General features: G+C 35.7%; 2 protein-coding genes across 2 annotated transcripts; one reads left to right on the top strand and one right to left on the bottom strand.

The window, feature by feature from the left end:
• Positions 1-1,058: 1,058 nt before the first annotated feature.
• Positions 1,059-16,250, bottom strand: LOC136836401 (mitochondrial import inner membrane translocase subunit TIM44). The gene is given in 12 exon segments (XM_067100596.1): positions 1,059-2,958; positions 5,549-5,665; positions 7,997-8,036; positions 8,038-8,084; positions 8,677-8,841; positions 10,025-10,195; positions 11,650-11,702; positions 11,705-11,887; positions 12,582-12,715; positions 13,069-13,238; positions 13,771-13,878; positions 16,098-16,250. Coding segments are annotated over 12 exon segments (1,371 nt in total). The 5' UTR covers positions 16,143-16,250; the 3' UTR covers positions 1,059-2,820.
• Positions 16,251-22,278: 6,028 nt separating this feature from the next.
• On the top strand, positions 22,279-23,516 carry LOC136836736 (pigment-dispersing hormone type 1-like). The gene is made up of 4 exons (XM_067101265.1): positions 22,279-22,472; positions 22,635-22,734; positions 22,884-23,048; positions 23,202-23,516. Exons 1-3 carry the CDS (start codon positions 22,294-22,296, stop codon positions 23,022-23,024), a joined length of 420 nt encoding a protein of 139 aa, XP_066957366.1. The 5' UTR covers positions 22,279-22,293; the 3' UTR covers positions 23,025-23,048; positions 23,202-23,516.
• Positions 23,517-27,875: the final 4,359 nt, after the last annotated feature.

Here is a 27,875-nt window from a genome sequence, read left to right as displayed (position 1 = left end):
ATGGGATTTTCCTTTGAAATGAACACATTCATCCTTCCTTTTTCTTTTCATATAGTTCACGTTTTCACTTCCTTTTCTCTTCCCTAGTATTGCCATGGTTTTGCCCAGTCAAATTTATGAAATTTGGGCCATGCCCAGTGCCATCCTTGACTTGTTGCTCCCATTTCAACTTTTCTGTGCCTTTGCAACTTCCTTAATCTTCTTCATTTAACGTGCTTTTTCCTATTTTTCATATGGGGTAAGCACGATGCCTTCTTTGCTGACTTTGATTTGGCGTTGAGGTGAGCCGTAGCCTCAATCGGCTGCCCTGCCTGGACATCGTTTAGACCCTGGCCAACATGTGTATATGTATCGTGCCAAATCCCCAGCTCCCTTTCTCCCAGCAGCGAGGAGACGTGAGCGGTTAGGCCAACAGTTCGAGACGTGTGAGGTGTCTGTTATGTTTTTAGATGATGTTGGAGTGGCCTTGTTTGTGTGTATATTAGTCTGTAACACCCATTTGCTTTCAGCAAACCTATCCGTTGATTACACACAATCCTGGGGTGTCTACACGGATAGCAAAGTGTCCGCCTCTCTGACCAGTCGGCTGCTGATTTGAACCCGCGCCACCGACTTCTTATGAAGCCCAAGGCTGCTGCTTTACCAACTGAGCCATCGAGGCTCTTTTGCAATTTCCTTAATCTAGTCTCACATTTCTCAACTTTTTACCCTTTATTTCGTTCCTTCCCCTCTTCCATTTCTTTTTTCACTTGAACTGCACTGGTGACTACTTCCTGTGTTCTTATCCCAGCTTACTTCTTACTTCCCAACACAGTCTCGTGTGAGTCCCCTTTTATTAACTAATATATTTTTCCTCTATTGGTTTTCTTCTTTAATTAAGAGGTTTTCCTTCCCTTTTCTCTACTTCTTTCACCTTTCTTTTGGTCCCCATTTATACCTCACAGGCTGAGAATTTTTAATGGCAAAAATATGGAAAAGTTCTATTTTTTCTGAAAAAGAAAAATGAGAAGTATGCATGTCACACCAAGTATTGAATGTAAGGAGAAAAAAAATCTACACAACCTTCAGTTATTTATGTTACAATATTTACAAAATGATTCTTCACTCCATTCCTCAGTTGCCACAACAAACACTTAAATATCTAGTCAATATTACCACACTTTGTAACAATTTGAAGATGGAGAAAATTTTTAACAGTGATACACTGTATAACAAATATGAATGACGTGATGCTATGACAGGTGGTAGCAATTTACAAATGAATCTTACACTATGTACATATTCTTCAACTGAAAATATTAAGTTTCACGACAACCCAGCTAAACCTTCTACCATATTTCATAGATTCAAGTTAATTTTGCAACAGGAAAAGTGACGATCACAGAACAGCTTCAAAGCCATGAATGTCAAGTTGAAATTGATCTAATGAAGGTATACAGTATTTCTATACATGGGTCGTTGAAAAGATTAACCCCATGAATCACTGGATTGGTTTAATGAGTATTGAAAAATACATTTGCTGCATAAATTTTAAAAAATACTTATCACAATCAAATAAGAATACACTAACCTAGGTTGCAAATACAATGGACACACATTACATTTGACCTGATTATGCTTTACTTGTGAGATAATGATGATCTTAATTTAAAGACACATTTCAAGACAATTTCCAGTCTAATGCCATACTGAAACATCTTTTAAAAGAAACTAAAATAAAGGGATACTTAAGAAAGCTGAATTTCATAAGGATTTGTTCTTTGTGTGAGTAAACCATTTTAGTTTTAGATACTTACGGCATCCCTATAAAAAAAAATATGACAAAGCACTAGCTGGATGAACAGTTTGCAGATGACAAGATGACAACAGTACTTTTCTGAATACAAACTGCAGTGAAGCTCCACAAAATTCTGCTTCTGGATAATCAATGCATTACTACTGAACTAATAAAATGTTCTTCCATTTCAGCTGGGTATAATAACTCACCACAAACTTTCCCATTATTCACCAGCAATAATGAAATTACCATTTGTAATAGTATGTTAGATGTACATTTTCAAGGAGTAATCACATGTAGTATGTTCTACTAAACATGACTTACTTGTGCATTTACTTCATATGAACAAAGCATTCTAATGTACACACGTCTCCCGTGGTTCTTATTTCAAAATTGTAAGGTGAAAAAAGTAATAACATGGTACATACAGAAATATGTAGGAGCATATTATCATCTTTTCATGATGTTATCAATGTATCACTTTTGCCATAGTGATACAGCATCTCAGGAACCAGACTAACAAGAAACATTTTTGCAATTATTTACTGTAACATGTAATTTTCCTGACTGCAAGAATAAATATGTCATGTAAGGTACCAAAAAGTTATATTTATTCTTTAAAAGGAGTAATTTTACAAAAGTATACTTTAACAAACGCCCAAAACTAAACTTATAACTTTCCCCTTCCTGGAATGAAAACCAAAACCAATCCTTGAGTTCTGGAATTTACGAAATTAAAAAATAAATAGGAAACAAACCTTTTCAAAAAAGATAAGGAAGAGTGCTCGCAGCTTTCAAAATGAACTGCCACCATAAGGTCCACAATATTTGCTGTCAGGTGAGACAATCTTACTTTCAGTCATAAAACTGATTTTCTTCCTATATCAGCAGCCTTTCTTACTTGAATTTCTTAAGGGAACTTTTCTAAAAATAAATAAAACACTAATTTACACATAGTAAGTCACAGCTATTTCTCAATAATAATTTGAACATCACAGCTATTTCTGAAGAATTTGAACACTTGGGTCCGGCAACTACTAAACTTAAACAAATTGTTCAGTACTCTGTGCAGAGAGATCTAATATCCTCCAAGCAGAACGAGAATCCAATTCAGTTTGGTCACGGCACAGTACCCACACATACTGAACCCGTAAAACTTTACTAGGATCTCCTTCTACCACCTGTAGAGAAAAAACAAACATTAAAATGTTTAATCAATTATTGCAACTTTTTCCTAAAAACCGTTTTGATAAGTTTTCCATATTAACCAATTTATAATTTATTTGCTCCCCATCTCTACCAGTCATTCAACCACCTCTCCAACTCACATTGAAGGATACTCCTATACAAAAGGCGATAGTTTATGTTTCCATGGTAACAACTACCACTACAGCAGAAAAACACTCAATCATACAATGCAAGCAAACCTAATCAAACAAACAACTCTCTGAAGCCTAAAAATCTCTCCCTCACACAAAAATTACTGATACTAAAATTTAATCCTAGCAGAAATTTATTACAAAAATTTTACTTTTGTTCTATGGTACACAAAAAATTATCATGTTCCATCAAATAATAGTTAATTAAATTTACACAAAATCATACAGACTTTCCTCTTTCTCTCGTACACTATTATAGTGTATGAGAGAAGGAGGAAATAAATTTTGATTCTATTAAAGATATATTACAGAAAAACTGCTATTTAAGTGGTGTACTTGATAAAAACCAAGACATCATTACAATTTACAACTGTACCCAACCCATGAACCAAACTGTCAGCTTAGCACAAAACTCTCTCTCTCTCTCTCTCTCTCTCTCTCTCCTCTGTATATATTACTGATGATATAATTGTAAATGCACTAAAGATATTTTGTAACACCAATACGAATCATTTAAAAAGTATAGTACAGTAATAAGGGTATGTACTGTACATTCAATGCAGACTATAGAATGTTAAGTGCTGTTGGAGATTGTGTTCAACGCAGCAAAGGTGAAAGGGTGAAAACAATGAAAAGCTGATGCTTAACAGACATACTGACCAATGCATGAAAATTATCTAAATGTTGTTTAATAGTAGGTATTATATAAAACCCTTGATTAGACAATTACATGAAGCAAAAATTATTGAGGTTACAGCATATACAGTAGCTGTAACCTCACATGTTTACTGACATATCATGACAGCAAACAGAATACAATAACCAGTAGAACACAACTGATGCATACCAACCATGTTTGGAAATGTGTTTTCATTAAGGTAAAGTGAACTTGTGAACTCCTAACACAACTTGTTCTTAGGAAGGGGAAGTGTCTGTATGGTCAGAAATGAACAGAAAACACCAAGCCAACTTACTAGAGCAGAAGGTGATGTTATTGGCCCTTTAGGCATTTGTCAAGGCTGTACAAGGCAAGTTTGTTGGAGTTGCAGTTAACAACTTCACCACAGTTGTTTTTCTCAGGAACCTCAGAACTGCTGTTACTGATACAGATCTTTGCACGGATTGGGCAAAAGACACATTAAGGCTCATGCCAAGTAAACAAGAGTGTCATGGATGACTGTCTCAGCACAGGACCAATATTAGACTTCAGAAAAGTCACTGGATCCAGGGCTGCAAGGCATCTGGTTGCTACAAGGTATGCTCTTAGTGAACCTTTTATTGTGACAGTTTATGCACTTAGTGAACCTTTTTTATGACAAACTGAACTACAAGGTCTATGAAGGGTCCAAGGACAGCCTTAACTTACACAAGTCTTTCCACCTATCTTTCTCAGAAAAGTCCTGACTTGAACGTTTCTCATCACTCCACTATGGCTCTCACAGGGCTGGTATCTGGATCTACAACAGCTGGTGGAGTATTGCATGCCAGTAGTCAAGGAAGCTCCTGATACAGCCTTGTTCCAATAAATTCCACACAAATCCAGGATGCCTGGAAGTTATCAAGGAAGCCTTCAAAATACCAATATTTTCAGATATTGCTGCCTACCCAATTGCTCACTCCTCCTATCTGCAATCCATCAAGCTCCACCAAGCATAATGGGCAAATTACTTGTTGGTGTCATGGGAGTGGCATTAATCCTGTCAAAACTTCCATCACAATTGCTTGTTTGTTTATCAACTTATGTCAGCCTCCACAACTGAAGGCTACAGGGTGGTTTACATACAGGTTTGGAGCCTACAAGGATTGAAGTCACAGCCTCCAAGGAGCTCAGCACTTTTTTTTAGCATTTCAAGGGTATTCCTTGCAGAAAAAATAAGCCTATTAAACTGAACCTTTCCTTGGTCCTTCACAGCCTTTCAAAATCCCAATGCACAAACCCTCTCTTTGAGTTAGATTTTACCTCTGGCTTGAAGATTTCAGAACTGGCATGTCTAAAGACACTGTGATCACATAATTTGAGCAACTAATGACTGATGTGTCTGTATAAAAATGTGCTCTATGTTATTAAAACAAAATTCTTATCATGCCTGCATAAAACGTTTGCACCGCTTTAAATTTCCTCTCATTTTCTACCCTACATTTGAGCTCAGTATAGGCCTACAACCACTACCTGATCCTCACATATTCACAGATAGTAGATATCACCTCTTTCTTGAGTCAGTATAATAATGGAAGTTTTGTAAATTGTTATACTTGTAATTAATCACTTATGCTATTGTACTGCTCTATGAACAAACTGCACATCATAGTAGGCGTTACACTTCAGAACCTTCCTTGCATATTAGAGAATGGACTGTACAGTTCTTGATAAGGCTGCAGCATTTATACATACCTCTCCTTTGCTGTTACGCAAACACATGATTTGTTGTGACTGGAATGATACCGCCAGAACTGGACCTTCATCCATAACTTTTCCCATCACTAAATCAACATTGTCTACATCTAAAACCTGAAAAGCAAAATGTTGAAGGTACATTAAAATTACATCACTCAAATATCATCTTGATAACAAAACAACGAATTATTACCCGATATTTTATTCAGTTTCAGTAGCATGGATTAATGCTAATGTCTTGCTTTCCAAATACTATTCCAACCCTACTTATTGATAGTGATGATTTTCTACACAATTACTGAGAAAATATCTTCCTCCCAATGTTGCACTGCAATTCAGACTTGATCATGAAAAAGAAATGCAAGATGAATGAAAAGAATGACGTGGGACAAACGAGCAAAATTTACTGGCAACCAATTAAACCTTTTATGACAGTTCTTAATAAATGTACAAACCCCTTCTGCTGCACTTGAAAAAACTTCCCATCCAAAGTGAGTCCAAATAAGATACACATATGAGCTGTAGAATTTATTTGAAGTGGGCCCGGCCACAAAAACTTCATAAGGTCACCTTTTTTATTAAGTGGTCTAACCACAGCAGCTGCTTTTCAAAGTTGGCAATATTGCTACTCCCTTGTAGGGGCTCCTTCAATGGACAGAACCCACCCTGAATGAATTTTATATTTTTGTAAAATAAATATGAATCTTTAACCTTCAACCTCCGGCATGCCCTTGATTCACCCTTTTGATTCTTCCAGTCAAGTAAAAGATAAAGAAACATAAATAACATTAACATGTTTTAAGGTAACAAAAACAAAATGAAAAATAAAACAAGACAAGATCCAACACTGACCTATTTTGATTCTCTGTTGGGAAATGAGAACTGATCAAGGTTCTTTATACTGGAAAGTGAAAAACAAATATCATCACAAAGACTTGAAGATTACCTAATAAATAAAAACAAATATCATCACTAAGACTTGCAGAGTAACTAATAAATAAAAATCTAACAGCTCAAATGACTTTTAAAGAGCTACCAAAAATTACTGACAGTTATCTGGCAAAACAACCTAAGGTAAATCAACCGTTGAAGAAATGAAACATGCACTATGAATTGTGTACAGGGGGTAATCGTACTACCAAACAATGAAGATAAAAAAATATCTCTATAAAAAAAAAGATAAAAGCATGTGCAAGACTGTAAAATGTATGATATTCCAAGCATGAAAAAAAGAAACCTCTTGAAAGCATCAAAAATAAAATTTGAAGGACAAGATTTTCCACTAAAAATTTTAATTTTTCTCATAATACAGAAGAAAGACCAAAGGTACCTCAACCTTGGCAATGCAGAAATTGCAGTAAACATGTACACACAGCAAAAAAACTGTCATAGCAATTCCAGATGTGCATACTGTGGAACAAATGATCACACTACATACTCTGTGGTCAGAATCACCTTACAAGATCTATTCTCAGATAAAGAAAATTAAACACCACAATAGGGAACATTATAAATATGGAATAACATTCTACTATACAGTCATACTTGGTTAAAACTTGGCACAAACATGACACCCCAAGTAGAATAAAATAAAAACATTAAATCCACAAAATACAAATATAACAAGTAAGTATAAACATTCTAATCATCAAAACATAGAAACATTTTGAACAATGTTGCCAAATATAAAAATTAAAGTGTAAATTTCTGACAAAATAAAGAAAAAAAAATAAAACCAATATTACAAAAGTTTCTCCTCTGATTATGGTATTCTTGCTATAATACAATTTACCAATAAACCTTATTAACAAACTGCAGTTTTACTTGTCAGCTAATAATGTTCCCTTAAAGCCTGGGTCATTTGAAAAGAGCAAAAATACAGGTAATTTTGATACACAACTGCTATGTTAATACTCATTTGTTAACTTGTCTACAGTAATCTGCCGACATGGGAATGAGTCTTCGTGACTACATATATTTTTTGTTAATGATGTTTTCATTTTAATAATTTAACTAAGAATAATCTATGTACTTTATTAACAGGTCATATGCAAGGGTTCTAATAACTCTCTGATATAACCTTCCTCTGGGGTTAGATTACCTTTGGCCTCTATTTTCCATGACATTTTAAGACAAAAATAGTCTTCAACACCGGGAAATAAGGTATTACTGAAAATTCTGAGAGTCCAAAACCCATGAGTTTTGAGGGTCAACTTTTGTGTCTGTGAACTGTTCTGTTTTCCATACTGATGGAGTGCCAATAAAATAAGTGACTAGGCAAGAGTATTTGTGTGACATGATAAAGGTGGCCACAGTCTGGTTAAACTAATTAACAGTATTAATAACAATAATAATAAACTTCAATTATATATATGTACCCCTGTAACAGAAAATAGACAGATACTGAATGTCTATAAAGAAATAAAGTGACTTCATATAGCTTACCTTAGAATCAAAATTAAATCCCAAATTAGGAGCTTTATGTAGTTGCTAACACCGAATAGGCATAACTCAACTTTCCAGTCTGTAATACCTACATAAAAAAAACGTAAACATCAAAACATGTAAAGAATTTCAGTAGATTCTTGTACTGTGACAGTGGGAAAAATTCACCTCAACAATCCCTTAAATTTTACAAGATCTTGAAATTTAACTAACACTGCTAAATAGATTTGATATGGTTTGCCTATTTAAGATGAATTCACAAGATTACATTAACCAAATGAGAAACACATTTTGCTTGAAATAAATGAATATGGAAAATATAAACTCATACACTCATACCTAATCAAGATGTACGTACGCCAATTACAAGTGTAACTAATCATTTCCATTCCTAACAAAAGTATATAAGTAATTTCTCATCATTCTTTCAAGTAATTTTTCATTATTCTTTCATACTTCACTTTTGGCAGACCAACCAGCAAAAATAACAATCTAGATGACTGCACAGCTGACTGAACAGCCTTCAGGATCTTTTTTTATGTACAAGATATGATCAATATAAAACTGTGATACCATCCAATGTACTCAAATTTTCTTTGCACTGGTTTCTGAAGCCATGGGGAAATGGCATATTGTTACAAAAATAAGTAAAAGTCGAACCATTAAATCTTAACGCTTACCTCTAAATCTGGTCTAATCATGGCTTCTAAAACATTTGGAATCATGTCGTATTCGCACTCTAACAAAAATCTCTCTTTATCAAAAGTGGGATCCATCTTGCATATCTCAGTCAAAGCCTCTGATAATTCCGTGCGTTGAAAGACTCCTCCAAACAATTCAGTCATCTGAAATCACCAGTTACAAATAACCTGATACCAACAGGGAGTCATAGTCAGAGACACAAGTGAGGTTTCAGCATTCAATTTTTGCAGCAAGACTACTATACAAAATACATGTTCCTGCCAGCAAAAATATAACCAAAACCATTAAGATTAATTTGAATACAATAAAAGCCTATTTAATGAGTTATAAAACTTATACACAAGAGTAACAGGCCTAAATAATTAAACTTTATACAAACTGAATTTCCAAGAATGATGGTTGTACATTTTCAAAGGGATTAAATACATTAAGCAAAAAAAAAAAAAATTCCTTAGAGGCTGCGTCTTTGTCTTTCATTCCCATTTTGCATAATCTGAAATGCAGTATATGTGTCATGGTAATCTGATACCAACTATAGTTTCACCTCAGTTACTGGACAGCTCAAGATCTGCCTTCTCTGTAAGTAATGAAATCTGCTTTGTAATGAAAACTGGCATACTGTAAACCTATGCATTATAGTGCCCCAGGGGCTAACTCTCATAGCTTGTAGCCTAGTGCAATTCCATTAAAGTTATCTAATAGCCCATTCTCATTGGCATTTGTAATTATTATTAACTTTTTTTGTATTTACTTATTACCCAAATTCAGATATATATCTGCAAAATGAACTGCTTCTAATGTGTGTTCTTACCTAATTATGCTTACAAGATGTGTAAAGTATTGTATACAAAACTCATACAATATAAATAAAACAAAAACACTGTCCTCTTAAACATAATTACCCAAATTCTTCATAAAGAAAACTGATTTATAACTAGCAACATCAATCATATACATCACAACAGTATGAAGACAATAAACTACCTTGATGCAAGGAATGGAATAGAATGGAATCTCAAGTTTAAGCACTGAAAGGGAAACTGAGTAAAAGGAAGTAAAGGTATAACAGGTGGAAAACCTCGCAGTTGCACTAAGCAACAATTGTTAGAAGGTGGAAAGTGACATGGAAGGAAGAGAATATGAACGGAGGTACAGCAAAAGGAATGAAAGGGGTTGTCACTAGGGACTAGGGACTGAAGGAATGCTGCAAAGAACCTTAAATAATGCCCCAAGTGCACCACGTGAGGTGCACTGATGGCACTAACCTCCTATGGGGCCCTGATGCAAGGGTCCCTAAACAAGTACACCTAAAATTCAACTTCTTACCTTGTCTTTAAATAGCAATGATGCTCGAACGACAGGGTTGTCACTTTCATCTAATCTTGTCTTCCATACAAGCACTTTGTTTACATATGGATTATTGTCCTTGAAATTTTGCCAACTCTGAGCAAACTGGGAATCTCTATGTAACACCATACCCTTGGCTTCGGTGTTTGCCTGAAATAAAGAAAATTTCTATGGATTGCAAATACAGTATTCATGTGTTAGCAGTAAAATTTCTTGTAAAATTTTCAGAGCACATACTGTAATATAATTCTCTTACTATTATGATCACTATTCAGAAGATGAACCTTATTCATATGGAACAGGCCTACAGGGGCCACTAACTTGAAATTCAAGTTTCAAGAAAAAGGTCGTGCTCAATTGAAAGAAATTACAGAAGACTGTAAGAAATACAGAAAGAAGAGATCAGTTTTTAGAAAGCAGAGATCAGTTTTTAGAAAGCAAAGATAAATTAACATATTAATAAACAGATAAAAATCTTAATAAGTCACTAAAAGTACAAGGAGAATTGTTTTAGGGTAGTAATGTACTGCATCTTCGCTTGAACTCTTGAGGTTTTAATTGCACAACATGCTTGGAAAGAAAATTCCACAATCCAAGTGTGAGGAATAAAAGACCTCAGGAACAGAGACGTTTGACAGAAAGGCACATCTACTGCATATTGGTGCTGCTGTTCAGGAAATCTGATTGCTCTCTGCAGGGAAAGATGATCAAGGATCAATTGTGATAGAGGAATTTCGCTATTACAATACTGTACAACTTGAGAAAAATTGACAAAGAGACCATCCGTCGATGGTCCAAGTCATAACCGCTAATATTGGGAAACAGAAACCTGCCACCACGAACCACTACGTCTAAAAGAGATAAATCTCTGGCAAAAGCAGACATCCACACTGGAGAACAGTTTTCTAGTAGAGGAAGGACATACGACTTAAAACAGGTTGTAGCAATTTTATCCCTGTCGTAAACATATGAGGTCTTACATATAATACCTAATTTCTGTGTGTTATTTGCTGACACTTTCATTAAATGTTTCTAAAAAGTAAGATGTTGGTCAAACGTTACATCAAGTACAGTCAAAGCTTCAGACTCATTCAACAGAGTACCATCCACTTGAAGGGAGGATGGGGTGGAAAATCAATTCTTGATTTACTAATCAATGGTGTTTTAGTTTTGCTGGAACTGAATCTCCTGCAATAGAGTAAAATTGACTTAATGACCTAGAGCTCTAAAAAAAATCTACAAGTTCATTAAATACAACCCACCACCAGATGAATATGAATCCTTCTACTAAACATAATATGACTGTATTAAAGGCACTTCTGAGCATTTTCTAAAGGAATGTCTCATATGCTAATGACTAACATGCTTGTATGCATACCATACCTGTAACTGTCAACAAATATTTTCACTTTTGCCTTATCCCAATTTTCACTTCTATTTTAAAAAGAATCTTTTCAGTATGGGGGTGTACATGGATATATAACTGTCTTCAACTGACACCTGAAGAGGACCCACCTACCAAAATTGAGATACAGAAATGACTTCAGAGTATCATTCAGTTAATCTATAATGATGATAATTAACAAATATACTAGAGCACTCACCTGAATTATTCTCTGTTCTGCTTCTGGGTCTCGCTCTACTCTTTTACGTAGTATTTTGGAGCCTTATACACACGAGCGCCTGAACCTCCAAAAGTGGAATGATCTATCTCTTCTTTCACTGCCTTGGCAGTTTCAGATATAGTCTTGAAAGTCTGGGTTTTGCTGATCTCTTCACCCTTCTGGGACAATGTTTGCGTTACTTTTTGCGCTTGTTTTGATGCTTCTTCAGTTAGCTTACCTATAAGACAAATTGAGTGCATTTAGTGCTTGCATCAATATCAATTGAGAGACCATTAATAAAATACAACAAAGAAAATTGCATTTTACGACAAGGAAGGGAAAAGTTTAAAATAGTAATAAAACAGCTTGCACAGCTAAACAAAGACACACCTTTAAAAATCTTGATAAGTCACATAGTCAAAACAATCAGTTATAAATACAGTACCAAGGGTATAATCTGGAGGAGTCAAAATCATCAGTTATGAACAGAGTACAGTAATTGTGTAAATAAAGATATCTTACATGTGTATTATCCATTATCAACAATTATAAGTTCTCATTCAAAACAAGACCTAGGAGTCTCAAAAAATACAAAGTGGTTTCATTAAACTACCATGTAATAACTGCTGTGGTGTGTCTAGAATCAATATTAGCAGGTTGCTGTTGTGGTGTGTCTAGAATCAATATTAGTGGGTTGCTAGCCAACTCTTGTTAGCAGCTTTACAGCTAGAGACTCTCAGATAATGAAAGTCATATAAATGGAACTGACTGTGCAAGCAGCTTGCTTCCAATACTACATACTGTACAACAAACCCGATTAGAGAATGATGATGAGAATGTTAAAATACACTAAAATAAAGAGAGAGATGATTGGCAAATACTATAAAGGGCATTATTTTGATTAGGTTGCAAATGAATAAAGAGAAACTTACTTGCTTTCTGCAAGATCTCTGCTTTTTGGGCTTCCTCGACTGTCTCTGATACACGTTTCTTTAAGCTTTCTAACTGCTGTCTAGCCTTTTTGGTTCCTTCTGCTGTTTCCTCCTCAACACTTTGATATTTTTCCCTAAAAGTTACAACAAAATATTAGATAGGAAAGCAGCAGGATAGTCCTGAAGATGAGCCCAAAAAATCTAAACAGGAAAGGCAAAGATAAATAAACAGACCAAATGGATATTTGGAAAAAGTGCACAAGACAGAAGGCAGCGGAGAGAACACATTTTAAGACAACCTAAGAAAGGGAAAATCTGACACAGCATCAAGAAACATTGAAGAGACAATAAAATATGAATGAACACACTTAGCAAGTTAATTAAACACTATAGGGCCTTCAGGTCTTACAGTTAAGTTGATTTAAGGTAAGATATTTGTTTGGTGATGAACTTATTCTGTAAATAACATAACTTATCATTCTGTTACCTAGCTTTTTGCAATGCTTCGGATTTTTCTAGTTTTTCCATATCTTTTCGGAATTCTTTCAAGCTCTCCTTCATTTTCTGATTCCTTGCCATTTCGTCTCTTAAATTTTCTATGATTTTTCCAAAAAACGTGGGTGGTCTTTGTGGAGGAGGCCGAGCACTGTAGAATCTCTGAAAAGATAAGGGGAAATGACTGAGGATTCTATTAACGACATGGCAAAACTAACATTCAACATCACGAGACCAATATGGCTACTGTAACTACAACCTATCCGACATCACTGAGTGAGAACACTGAATAAAGGTACTACACCATACATTATTTGCAAAAATGCTGGAGATGGATAATTTAGACAAACAATGAAACTGAAAGAAGGTAAAAAGAAAGAGAGAAGCAAAAATAAGGTACTATATCAATAAAGAAACAAGGCTGTTGTAACTTTAAACAAAAATATGGTACTGTACCAACAAAGAAACAAGGTTGCTAAAACTTTAACTCTCAAAGTCACTATCTGCTATGCATTCACAGGATCCTTAGCATAAGCAAAGAAAAATACATCTACATATGGATGAACAATTGTGTATAAAAATATCATGAAGCACATTTCCTTGCTTAAGACAACCCAGGGGTAAAGATATAAATAAAATATAAATATCCAACTACAATATTAAAATAATTACATTGGTACCTTAAAATACAGACCTTGATACATTGTTGCGACTCCGTGGCACCTGCCATGACCACATAGGGACTTAAACTGCTTTGGTGACACGTTGGACCCCATCTTCTGGATAGTAACAACCGTAATTCCTAAAATGGATAAAAAATAATCTTATGCTTAATACTGTAGAGAGAGAGATTCAATGGTCATTATTATAATACCAGATTTATCATCAATATAAAAAAATTTGTATTGTGCCACGGATATGGGACTTCCCTCATCAAGCTATTCTTGACTCTAAAGACTGATAGTCAAAATCTTACAAAATCAAAATTGTTTAAACATCACTAACATCGCCATTTAGTATCATAATAAATAGTCGTATACTATGGTGCAATAAGATGCTAGACAATGTACACCAATGTAGTGTAATAACTTATAAGTGACTGTATATGTATAAAATTTAAAAATTAAGTGTTTCCCAACAAAAGTGACTACTTTTTTAACTGCATAATCACCTAAGTTGGACTGTACTAATTGCACTGACAAGATGTACCACAAGTAATTACGACTGAACTACGACTATCCATTAGTATGAGGTGTATTCTTACAGTTAAATACCAAGAAAATTCCCTAAAATGTCAACTGGTAAATAACGTAAATGAGAGAGTAAATCTGAATTTCATAACTGATGATGACTATGATCATCTCACATATGAAAGTATTAATTAGATTACTGTATGTTAAAATGTTATTTATTGTACAATAATCTTTAAACTTAAGGGTTACAGCAAATAAAATCAGTGATTTAAAAGAGAAGATAAATGTATAATGTCTGTAAAGAAAACAATTACTTTTACAAAAGACATTCTCAAAACAACGACAACACTATCACGATTTATGCAACAACAGTGTGAGAACCCTTAGACACTGATGATCTGTGACAGTCACGGAGCTTTAAAAATTACATGAATTAAATGAACCTACCCCCATTAGCCTAACACTTATGCCCTACATTATGACTATGGAAAACTGAAGACTACTACCATACCCATCTGGTTCACTAACTGTGTACCAATTTATGTGAAAAATGGGTGCTGTGTTTAATACCAGCCCCTCTGGGATGAATGTAACAACATAAACAAAAGACTTTAAATATCATAAACAAAAACATAAATAAAAGGCGGTAAAAATCCTGGTTGGCGACTGGTGGGAACCAGGCCATAGTAGTAGGCTAGTCTTCAGTTCTACCAAGACTTCTTCATGTCTTACTACAGTGATGTGATATCATTACAATTCATGTACAAAAATTGTAAGAGTCCATCCAAATTCTAAATCAACAGCTGGAATTTTGGGTAAAATTTTACAAGTTGCCAATAAGACTCAAGTTGCCATTTTTGCATGAAAAACCATTTTGAGTTTTTCATGCAAAAATGACTATGAATAATAGGGTACTAAAAAGACATTAAATTACAATATAACTTCACCAAGGTGTTGACTATTTACAATTTTGCTGTATTAGCTATGGAGGGAGTATTCATACCTTATGAGTCATGCATTTTCTAATTTTTTTATTTGTCATTTAGAATAGTGTTTATGGGTTCAAAATAATGAGAATGAAGAGCTCTTTTCAAAAATGTAAGTTACAATTTCATAGTGTGTATTGGCAACTTATAAAATAATACCGAATTTTGATCACAATCTGCCAGAGTAGAGTACTGAAGATGAGCAACTCAATATATTGCAACGGACAACATCTTGCCATAAGAGAGACAAAGAAAAAATCCAAAAATAGCAACCACAATTAGTAGACTACAAATGGTTTTCTTTTATTGGTACACATCTTAAAATGGAATAAAATAAACGTTCATGAAAAAGCACGTTAAAACGAAGAAGTTGTTTTCGCTGGATCCTCCTATAGGTTAGGTAAAACCAATATCTCTCAATGCATTTCGGTTAGCCAGGCCAAACATTACCCAAGCTAACCTAAATGACATTAGCTTTGATGTTGTTTGTAGTTAAAAGAACATAAACCGCGTGCGAGACCTTACGAGTGTGAAAGCAGCAGCCTTATACAAGTCTGCAGGATAGTCCATAACCTTAAACTAGTCTGTACCCTAAGCCATTGCCTCGCAATCATCGTGAAAGCTGGCTTTCGAACAAGATATAGTGGATTATACGCAATATGTAACTTGCGTCAAGCTAGAATGGACAATTTGCCTTACGCCGGTCAAACGATGACGGCAACGGGCACATTATCTTCAAAGAACCTTCAGTGGTTAATGGTTTATTATATATATCTACTACACATTACTCATTCTAATTAGTATATAAAATCTTAAAATGTATGATTTCCTTCCATACTTACGAGAAACCGTAACTGTTTACAGGCCTGCGATATGGAAGCAGCCATTGTTGATAGTTTCTGAAATCCACCAGAGAGAATATGACAGTCCTATATTGAAACTGCGTAATCAAAGGATGAAAAGCCACCTAGTGTGACTCATAGAGTCTTTATCTAATAATAAGATTAAAAAATACTATTTGTATGTAATTATTCGCTTAAAAATATCTGAATATGCAAATGTTAAAATTGTAGAAATATTCTACTTTAGGATATAAGTCGCGAGGCGACTGATGATGTAACAGTTGTTAACTAGAAGTTTCTCGGTTCACGCACCCTGACAACGATAAGGGAATGATGAAATGAAATAAGTTAATCACAAATATGAAGAAATACCATGATGCACTAAAATAAACTATGGTATTTTAGGTAAGCACGTAACTATTCACTAGGGAACAATACCTTGAAAAATGTTTGGAGCACTCACTATCAGAAATGGATTAATGATGTCTATGTTATAAAGCTGGCAAGGCCTCTTTGCACTAAGCACCGTGGTACACTAATATTTTACTTGTTACTAACAATTAGCTAATGTTCTGATAATAACAAGGACTACCCTCTAACAATCGACATAAATTTAAAATATAATGTTGGAAAATATCTTTATGGATTACACTTACAAAGAGAGAGAGTGAGTTATGTACATGTGTATTATGATTTGTGTTTATATGCTGTACTCACACATGTGTACTTGGAATAAGTATACATGGGAAGGTTAAGTTACATACACTGTACTTGGCCAGTTTTTACAATATGTAACTTTTACGCCATACTTCCTTCTCGCATCTCAGATTATATTTTTCTCTTTACATATTTATCTGCTGATATATGATTAATGTAGGTGCAGCATTTGTCTGAGAAAATTCTAGTCATATATATGCATATATATGTACAGTATGTATATATATATATATATATATATATATATATATATATATATATATATATATATATATATATATATATAGATAGATAGATAGATAGATAGATAGATAGATAGATAGATAGATAGATATATTAACATTAGACCTTTCCCCATAACCGAGGGTGGCGGCTCTAGAGAAAAGACAACACAACGGTCGCTGCCAATGAATCTTCTGCTGAATCGTGGATGAACCCGTGTTCAGTAAAACTTCCCCAACATTGAACGGATCACATAGCTACGCTTAATGCTCATCAACATACACTACACTATTCTGCACCGTTCACCCATATATTTTCACCCATATATTTCTTCCCAATACCCCTTCACTCCATGGACGAAACCGTTTATAGGTCTATCTCTCCTCCTCCTCAACGTTTTTGGACTCTTTCCAACAACCACTCTTAACCTCTTCTGTAATGCTCATGGATTTTCTCTGCGCTTCTGTGTTTCCTCCTTTATTATATTTCTTTCTTTATGATGAAGGTTCAGTTTCTTTATTTTTGTCGGGCCCGGCGTTCGGCGTTTTCGATTTATATAACTGCAGAGTCTCGAAAATCATACTTAAAAACTTTCCGAAACAGACATATGATAAGCTAGAAATAATATTTTAAAAATCTAAGAAATTACTCTTGTGATCCGCTTCGTTTATTTATTTATTTTTTTATCTTCTTTTTACGGATATTTGTTCAATTACTGTTAAGGAGATTTCTACGGTTGAGTCACTCAGCTACCCCATAAGTTGCATGAGACATACATACTTATTATTTACCTGTGCTATCCGAATATTCATACATTCTTTCACGTGCATTAACTCATTTAAGTATATGTACACATATTTACCACCGAAATGGGGAAATAAGAAAATAATCTCAGCTGCCATATTTATTGATGAGATATGATGCAAATTTTATAGACCTGAAGTTTCAGAGAGTATTCTCCAGCAACAGGAATATCTGAACTCAATTCGTAAGTGTCTGTTGCTGGACTGTGGCATAAATGAAGATCAATGATTTTCGTTGACAACTGGCTGAAGAAACTCATTTCAAGGGAAAGGTAAGTGAATGAACTACTGAGGTTGCTTTTTGGTGCCCTGGTTTCTCTTAAGGTACAGCTAGAAGAAGTATATGCAGCAAATTTGTCTGTTAGTCAATTGTAGTAGGTCGTAGTCTGCAATAAAAGACAACAATATCAACTTTGTAAATTTGCACGTTTCATTTCTTTGAATTCACTGCATTAAGGTGTGTTCTCTTTACAAAGACAAGTTACTCTATTACTGATAATTTTCAGTCTCGCAGTTTCATCAGTTACTCCTCACTTACCTAGAATGTAAACATTTCGTCGCCCTATTTCTTTCCTGCTTCAGCCATGACTCTGGGAATCCCGAGAATGGAGTTGATCATTCCCGAATTCCTCTTGTGGGCCTCTGCTGCACTCCAGGGTCCGTGGGCCACACGCAGGATTTGGGCTGCAAGTTCTGCCACGATCTAGAATGAAAGTTGTATTTCTAAAAGCTCTGAGACTCTTGTTCAATAACTCTCAGTCGAGCGATAAGCTTTAGAGGGCGGTTACTGGAAAGATATTAAAGTAACATATCTCTTTATATTAAACTGCAAAGTAACTATATTTCAGTCTTCCAGTTAGGCTATAAATTTAGTTAAAAGCAAGACCTTCAGCTGTGATTTCCGACCTCTTATAAAGGCCTTACCTGTCTCTCTGTTGTCGCGAGATCTTCCTGGGCAGACGCTGTATAGCAGGAAAGAACGACAACTACCAATGCCACAAGGACAACGACGAATTTTGCCTGCATTCTGAAAGGAAGTCATGTGGAGTTTTTCTTAACTAGGGTAATCTGCATATCAATTTGCTTAATTTTTTTTCTTAGATAACCGATGATTAAAAACTCCAAACCTAAATTCTAGAATCTTTTCCAACAATCAAGCAATCGCATCACTTCAGAAAGGAAACAAAACCTATGTTGATAGTTAAAACAATCAGAAAAAAGATAATGAGCGTAGAACTTTATACTCACTTTCAGGTGCTACGGGAATGGAAGTGTGTTCAACAAGAGCGATGAAGATCGAATGATGTGGTCGTGAGAGAATCTTCCACTTTTAAGCTGCTGAGCAACCCTCTACTAGTGCCGTACCAACCCTACACTAAAACCCTACCCTCACGCAACCAATCGTTGGTCAATTTGACTCGTTCCTTACGTTTCTTTTGTTATTTTTTTTTATATTATCTTCTCTATAGGTCTGCCCAAGCGTGATATTTATTCTTTCCACGCGGTATTTTCTCTGTAACAATTCTCATCGTGCTTGAAAGCGCTTCGGTGACAAAAGTTTGAACCCAAGTGCCGGTGTATTGTTCCAAGAAAGTTTGTTGGGTAGATATCAAAATAAATAAGAAATATATCAATTCTCTCTTTAGACGAATCATTCTTACTGAGAATGACTACAGAAATAATTCCTCCCTGGATTAAAAGAAGTTAATGCGTAAGTCCATAGGGCATTAAAGAAAGCTGTGTGAGGTGAGGATAAGCGGTCCTGGTCGTTTCGGCCGTAAGTCACTTAGGCCGTAACATCCAAAACAATGTAAGACGTTATGTTTATGGTATTTACAGTTATGTTTATGGTATTTACCGTTATTATTTTATGTTTTACGTACATCCCCAAGGGGCTGGTACTAAACACGGCGCCCATTTTGCACGTAAACGTGCTTACGGCCGAAATGACTTAATAAGACCGAAACGACCCGAACTCTGGATAAGACATCGAACAACTTAAAATCTGGAGCATTTATTGCTGGAGCGAAAATCGAGACATACTGCTTTATTTATCGAATGAGTCTTAGAAGATAATCTCATTGGAAAACAAAGAGCTATAGGTATAAAAAGAGGTAATTTTAATGCAAAAGAAAAACGACAAAACATTAAAGTCCTGATTTATTAAGAATGGATGGACGCTAACTTAGATCATTCAAGATTTGCTGAATTCAATAAGTATTTCGAATAAAACTGAATTAATGTTCAAATATCTGAAATCCTGTGAGAATTTCGGGAAATGAAAAACGGATTAGAAGATGCCTGCAAGAACGACAAATATCACAGACGAGTTAAGCAGACTTAGGTCAGAGGAGAGTTCAGGGTATTACTATTAGTAACACCCTAAATAATTAGTAGATCAGAGACTGTTGATCTATAATAATTTAAGAATAAAGATGTTACTAGTGGATGTAAGAAGTGTGCATTATTGAACAGCAAAATCCAGAAAGGCAGCAGGAACTTTGCAGAACTCACCGGATGGTTGGCGAAATCAGATTTTTAGTGATGATGTATGGGTGGCCGTCACTGTCACTGTAGTTGGTGGAAGACTCAAGGGACTGCAGCGGCAAAGAGAGACCTCTGTGTAGAAATATTTATGTAAAAAAACATGTCGAGGAAAACAGAGACTTAAAAATGCATGTATTGTATGGCGTGCAATTTAGACCAGGAAAACAGTTGGAAAACAACCAGGCAATGCTGTACAAGAAGTGTTAGAATGCAAGATCTTTAGTATCCAAAAAGCATTAGAGTAGAGATATAGAGCATAGTGTTGTTGGACATATTTAAGTTCGTGTATTACCGCTCTTTGTTTAAAAAATGGTAGATGGTGTAGATAATATATGTGAGGGTTTGTTTCACGACCAGTTTAAAAGAATTTTTTTAAGTGAGATAGAAATTTTCCTATGGAACCAACAATAAGGATTCTTGGAGGTTTATGTAACAGACAATAAGGATCCTTGAAAATTTATTTTCTAGCAAAATAATAGAAAAAAAACTTTGTCTTCACTCATAATACTATTTCGTAGTCAGGAATTGTTTTAAATAGGTCAGTTTCGACATATACCGTCAGAAGTTCCCTGCTGACTAAAATAATTATGAATATTTCATAGTGTTTCTCTCTGCACATTCTTTTCATGGTTGATTTTTTTCTTCCTATTAAATACATACGAAAACTGAGTCTATTTGGTAACTTGTCCTGACACAAAACATGATCTGCATTATGGTCACGAATAGAAAATCTTCGAGGAAACACGAACGGATAAAAACCAGTTAAAAAAAGTATTGGTGTCTTAGGGTAGACAGTGCCTCTGTTTGCCACCTGCTGGTTCCTGGTTTCTGGTTCCTAAGCCCTCGCTCCACAAACACAGTTGCGGGCACACTACACTATTCGCGTGAGGAGCAAACCTTTTTAACTTGATACAATTTTATTTTATAACCTTTCTTTTTCATACTGTTTATTACATTATTTGAATGGGTTACGTAAGACCCGGATGGTCTTCTTCTTTCGTCTCCAGCATTGGAATCTTGTTGCTCCTCTTGGGTCCGTTTCTGGAAAAAGAAAAAAGAAAAAAAAGCTATCGTGCTTCTGTCAACGTAAGGCGGGAATAAGTAGCTGGGAAGTCGATTTTGGTCAATTATAGACAGGCTGAAGAGGGGCGTGGGCCTAGCAGCAAAAAATAAATATATAAATAAATAAATAATTAAATAAAACTTGTTAGACCTGAATGTTGAGCTGTCATGAGCTTCTCTCTCATAGTAGAAATTCACTAGTTGACAAAATCGTGTATTTACATAATGTTTGCAGGCAAATAGATAGATAGATTAAAATAGAAATAATTATATAAGTACATAATAGTAACTTATTAAATAAATAATTTCTGACAACGTCATTCCTCTTTCAGAAAAGCAGGGAGAAATCGTCACAGCTTTGGCAATGATGGTCGAGGTTTCTCGTCGTTTCCCACTCCACGGCTGATCAACAACATAACCCCATTCTCCAACAATAGGCCAAGTTATGAATAAGTAATAAGGAATGAAAATTTCAAGGTCATAATCCTGGGTCGTTATGTACAATGCATACATACATACATATATACATGCATACATGCATTCATACAGTACATAAATGCGTGCATACATACATACATATTAGGAAGACAAAAGTCTAAAATTCGGGTATGTACATCAGGTTTCTTTTATTACAATTAGTAAAATTGGTCTCGTTTGTATAGATATTAAATCTGATTCAGTATTCATCCATATGATTAAACTGTAATGCCACGAAGCTCGGATGCACACATTTGTCCCTTCGTTGCATTCAAATAAGATGATAATTGTAGGAGACACAATAAATGTGGAAAAAATTGAAACTCATGCTTGAATGGAGCTAAAAAGAAGATAATAGTTGGCAAAAAATGATGCAGACGAGAAAAAAATTGTCTTTGAATGGAACCCTGGGGACGACAGTCGGGGTGGGCACGCATGGCCCGGGAACGGGGCTGACGCTGCTTAAAAAGTGGAAGATTCTCTCTCGACGCCATCATTCGATCTTCGTTCGTCTTCTTGATCACCCACTCATTCCATCTTCCTCAAAGTATTCACAAGCGATTCTGTTTTTCACTTTAAATGAAATCAATATGAACTTACCAACATGTGCTTTTTTTACTGTTTTGGTGTGCACTAATTGTACGTTGTTAAAATACAGGATGCATCGTTTTCACAGGCTACCTTATCCATGCACTTGACTTCCTTTCAGAATGCAGTCAAAATTCGTCGCTGCCCTCGTGGCCATGGTGATTGTCATTCTTTCCTGCTATTCAACGGCTCAGGAAGATCTCATGACAACAGAAAGACAGGTAAGTCTATCATTGCTAGGAGGTTCTTAAAAAAAAATAGTTTTTGCTATCAGATTACGTAATGAATACAAACTAGAAGTCCCCAATACACAGCTGCTTCACAATACAAAACTGAAACTTTGTAATTTGGGGTATGATTTTCATTCTAGGTCGTAGCAGAACTTGCTGCTCAAATCCTGCGTGTGGCCCACGGACCCTGGAGTGCAGCAGAGGCCCACAAGAGGAATTCAGGAATGATCAACTCCATTCTCGGTATTCCCAGAGTCATGGCTGAAGCAGGAAAGAAATAAGACGACGAACTGTTTACATTCTAGGTAAATAAGTAGTAAATTATTATACTGAGAGACTGAAAACAATTAAAACGCCTGGGTAAAATGCAAGTGACTTGATATACTGTATATATAGGGTATTCAAAGGAATGTAATATGCAGATATACAAAGCTGTTATTTTTTGTCTTTTATTACAGGGCACGATGTACTGTAATGGACCATCATACAAATTTGCTGCATATACTTCTTCTCACTGTGCCTTGAGAGAAACCGGGGCATCAAAAGCAACCTGCGTAATTCATTCTGTAACCACTCCCTGAAAATTTCTCCAGTCAGTTGCCAACAAAAATCATTGACTTCATTTATGCTACAGCCATTTACGCTACAGTTCAGCAACAGACAGTTATGAATTGGTGACTGTCTTAACAAATCCTTATTACAGGAGAGAATGTTTTAGAAGCTTCAGATCTGTGAAGTTTGCGTACAATTCAAGAAATAAATATGGCAGCTGATGTTATTTCTTTTTTATCCATTTTTGTGGATAATATGTGTTCATATATGTAAGATTCTATCACGTGAGAGCATGTATGAATGTTTGAATCGCACAGAAAATGTATGTATGAGTGTATGCAAACTTTCCTACAAAGAAAGATGTGGACCAATCACATAATGGAAGTCAAGCCTGTTTATGCTCTGCTCGGTAAATATTATAAAAGTAGCAATGTGCTTCACCCATGAGTTGTTATCACCCTCAACATGACAATATCAAACTTGAAAAGGGTATTAAGGGAATTAGTTTACAAGTGGAAGGGATTGTCTGTATAAACAATAGCCACATAAAGGTAAATAGATAATTTCACGTCTCATACAGCCTACGGAGAAGCTGTGAACCTCAACTATGGAAATCTTTGACTGAAAGATAAATTGATTATTTCCAAATATGACTTCCAGATTCTTGCGGTCTTCTTAGGAATGGGTTTAAATATTATTTTCAAGCCACAGTGCTTTTTTCTATTTTAGTTTTTTGTAAAAAAAAATATTGAGATGGCTATTTGACTGTCCGTCTGCACTTTTTCTGTCCGCCCTCAGATCTTGAAAACTACTGAGGCTAGAGGGCTGCAAATTGCTATGTTGATCATCCACCCTCCAGTCATTAAACATACCAAATTGCAGCCCTCTAGCCTCAGTATTTTTTTATTATTTTATTTAAGGTTAAAGTTAGCCATGATCGTGCATTTGCTACCGCTATAAGTGCCAACAAAACAGGCTACCACAGGGCCTCGGATGAAAGTTTCATGGGCCACGGCTGAGTTTCATGGGCCGTGGCTGAGAGTTTCATACAGCATTATACGCTGTACAGAAAACTTGATTGCGCTGAAGAAACTTCAGTGCATTTTTTACTTGTTTAATAATAAAGACTGAATAACTTTTTCAGGCCAGACCTGAAAAAACCAGAAAACTAGATGAGCCTAACCAAGAAGGAAGCAATAGATCTGTCTGTGGAGGAAGAAACGTGGGTGTCAGGAATATTAAGCCGCCTGACAGGAGAGAGAGAGAGAGAGAGAGAGAGAGAGAGAGAGAGAGAGAGAGAGAGAGAGAGAGGGAGGGGGGAGAGGCTACAGGGGAAGGAGACCGAGGAAATACAGACGAGAGAAAAGGGAAATTTCATGTTTTCTAAGACTGCAGAATTAAGTTTTAGTCAAGATATAGGACATCAGATATTTGCACTGAGGGTATTAAGCCATACTAGGTTTGTCTTGCCGTTATCTGAAACAATAATCTGATAGTAGGACAACCCAGCTCTTAGACATAGGGCTGAAAGATTAAAGACTAGGAAAAACAATAGGAGAAGTTGTGAAAAGGTTAAAGAACATACGTAAGGGGCCAGAGGATAAAAATGAGAGCTAGTATCGTAAAAAAGAAAAGGACAGATGTTGTTTCATCAGGCACAACAGATACGAGATGGTGATTGTTAGTTTGCACAAAATATTGTGAGAAACTTCACCGTTCTGTGCTCTCCAGTCCTGAATTTTAAATTCAGCTAATCTACTAATAACATTTCTTTTCTAATCTCAAACAATGGTCATTTCCTGCTTTTTTATTAGCTGCTACACAATAGTTGAGTGTTCCTGGTTTATAGGAACGTGCAAAATGCCATAGCTCTTACAAGAAACGAATTAATAATATTTTATAAGGATTTTTATCAAAGTTTGAGCTACATTTCTTCGAAAACTTTGTAATGTTGCCTCATGAATTCAAGGAGCAGCAAACAGTACAAATAATTTCTGTCGCGTGCTGGAGTCAAAATCATTATCCGGTACGAGAGGAAAGTTTACTCAAAAAGAAAAGCAACATCTTGCGCAGTTAGCAAATCCTGATTGTTTATATCGTATGTTTTCGAGGTTAATCCAGTAGGTAAGATCCATGTTTCCATTAGGATTCAGTCTTTTACGAAACCGTTGACGAAATTTAGACTAACAGGCCAAGCTCTGGGAAATTCCAGTCACTCGAGGCTTAAGGCAGTGAAAAGAGGGATTGAAGTGGTTAGATAGCAAGATAAAGAGTCAGGAAATAAAGAAAATGACGTACAAGTATCTACGGTTGTAACTGGCAGATACTCTCACTGGTGCACTAAGAGGTAACATTTAGAAAGGTTGGACAGCCAGACTGAAGAGAGGAAATGGGAAGAGAGGTAAAGTAAAAGGCGAAAAAGTGGATACAGCTAGGGCGGAAGGGACATTGCAAACACCCTTTAGTAATGCTTACAATGAGTAAAATTTCATTAAGAAACATTTTTCTACATTACAGAAAGGTATAATAAAATGTATATTTTGACCGAAATTAAATTTTGAACTGCTTTTGTGGCTTCTGCGTATTACAGGTAAGGAACCAAGGTATAAAAAATTTGGATTTAACGTAATGTTTATCAGGTGCTACTATAGTATATCTACCGAGCTATTCACGACCTACCAAAAATTAGGATGCTGTCTACCAAACAACCCAATTAAGGCCTATGGCAATTACTTCCTCAAACTGTGTACAGAACTATTCCCCAGGGGTTAGTACTGAGCATGGCGAAACAGTGACTCACCTACACTGTTTCGCCGTGTTTAGTACTAGCCCCTGAGGGGTCAAATGTAGAAAATGGATGGTAGATATACTATAGTAGCACCGTTCATCAAACCTTGAACTTGCTCGCTGACTGACATCACTCGAAAACTCTGCCCGAGAGTTCGATAAAAGATTCTCATTCTTATTTTCGTTCATGGCTTCTGCAAAGCTCCTACTGTCTTCTCTTGCCACTCGCAATATTTTTCCTGAATTAATTACAGATCAAGCGGTTCTCTCTTCTATCATGCACAGTGACTTTCTTGACTTCCTCTTCTAAGCTCAATTGAATTAATTTTTGCTTAACCCACTTTGATACTTTTATAACCGCTAATTTTTTCAGTCTTCTTTGCAGCCTCTGAACTTTGCATGTACGTGCAAAATTACTTGTGGATCTCCTTCTACAGAAAATACGTATTCACTTTGAAGTGAAAAATTGATGAAAGGAGGTAAATTAGCAACATATGATCTAGCTTTTTTACAGTAAAATGGTAAAACTAAAGTTGTTTCTCTTCAGTGAAAATCGCATACTTTCTGTTTCACATTAAAATGACGTAAGATTATATGCGTAAAATTCAGTTGTGTAATTCATTGGAATGCCCTATAGAATCCCACTTTGCTCAGAAATTATTTCCTGAGGTCTTTGTTATAGAAGGTAGTAGCATGTCTCGATTTTTCTTCAACAGAAAGCCCTTCGTTGGCTGAGCCGATAGAGCTTCGGACTGTCACTCGATGGACCAGAGTTCAATTCCCCCGGCCTGCTGATGAAGAGTTAGAGGAATTTATTTCTGGTGATAGAAATTCATTTCTCTCTATAATGTGGCTCAATCACAATAAAGGTCCCGTTGCTAAATAACCAATTGGTTCTTAGCCATGTCTAATCTTTCGAGCCCTTGTTAATCAGCTCAGTGGTCAAAACTAAGATAGTAACTTCTTCAGTTTCCTATTCCACATAGTTAGATGCCTTATACATATCCTAAAAAGATTTCCTGTAATAATTCCCGCGATTATCCCTTAGCGTTCCTTCAGTCCAGTGAAAATCAATAAAACATCTAATTGATTCAACACTTCCAGAAGACTGAGCTATAATATAATATCAGTAACGCAGAAATGCAAATTTTAACCCTACTCCCAAATGGCATAACAATTGTCTGAGAGAAAATAAAAAAGTAAACAATAAATCTCACGTTTGGGTAGAGCTAAAAAGACACTGACAGGTGACAAAAAAAAAAAAAGATGCAGACAGACGAATTAGAGCAAGAAAAATTGTCTTTGAATGGGGGATGACTCGGGAATACCTGTGGGAGCCCAGGTGGACAGGTGAAGGGGTGTCGCCGCTTAAAAAGTGGAAGGTTTTCTCCCAATTCCATCATTCGATCTTCACTGGTCTTCTTGATCACTTCCTTCGTCCATCCTCCTAAACAAGTGAGTAAAGTCGATTCCATATTTCGTAGTTACCACCTTTCCATAAACCATATAAACTGTTTTGCCTTCAAAGATTTTATATATAAACGGTCAGTGTACGATTTTCTTTACTTAATGGAGTAAATTCACTACGAAATTATTACACAAAATTTGACCATGACGCGATGAATTTAATGATTTCTCAGTCTTAAGATGATTAAGTAACACCGTGAACGTAACACCATATTCATGACATGTACTGACATCCTTCCAGAATGCAGGCAAAATTCATCGTTGCCATCGTGGCATTGGCAGTTGTTTTTTGCTACGCAGTGGCCCAGGAAGATTTCCCAACTACG

The sequence above is a fragment of the Macrobrachium rosenbergii genome, chromosome 56 (assembly GCF_040412425.1).
Source record: "Macrobrachium rosenbergii isolate ZJJX-2024 chromosome 56, ASM4041242v1, whole genome shotgun sequence".
Lineage (NCBI taxonomy): Eukaryota > Metazoa > Arthropoda > Malacostraca > Decapoda > Palaemonidae > Macrobrachium > Macrobrachium rosenbergii.
This window is presented reverse-complemented; position numbering and strand designations above follow the sequence as displayed.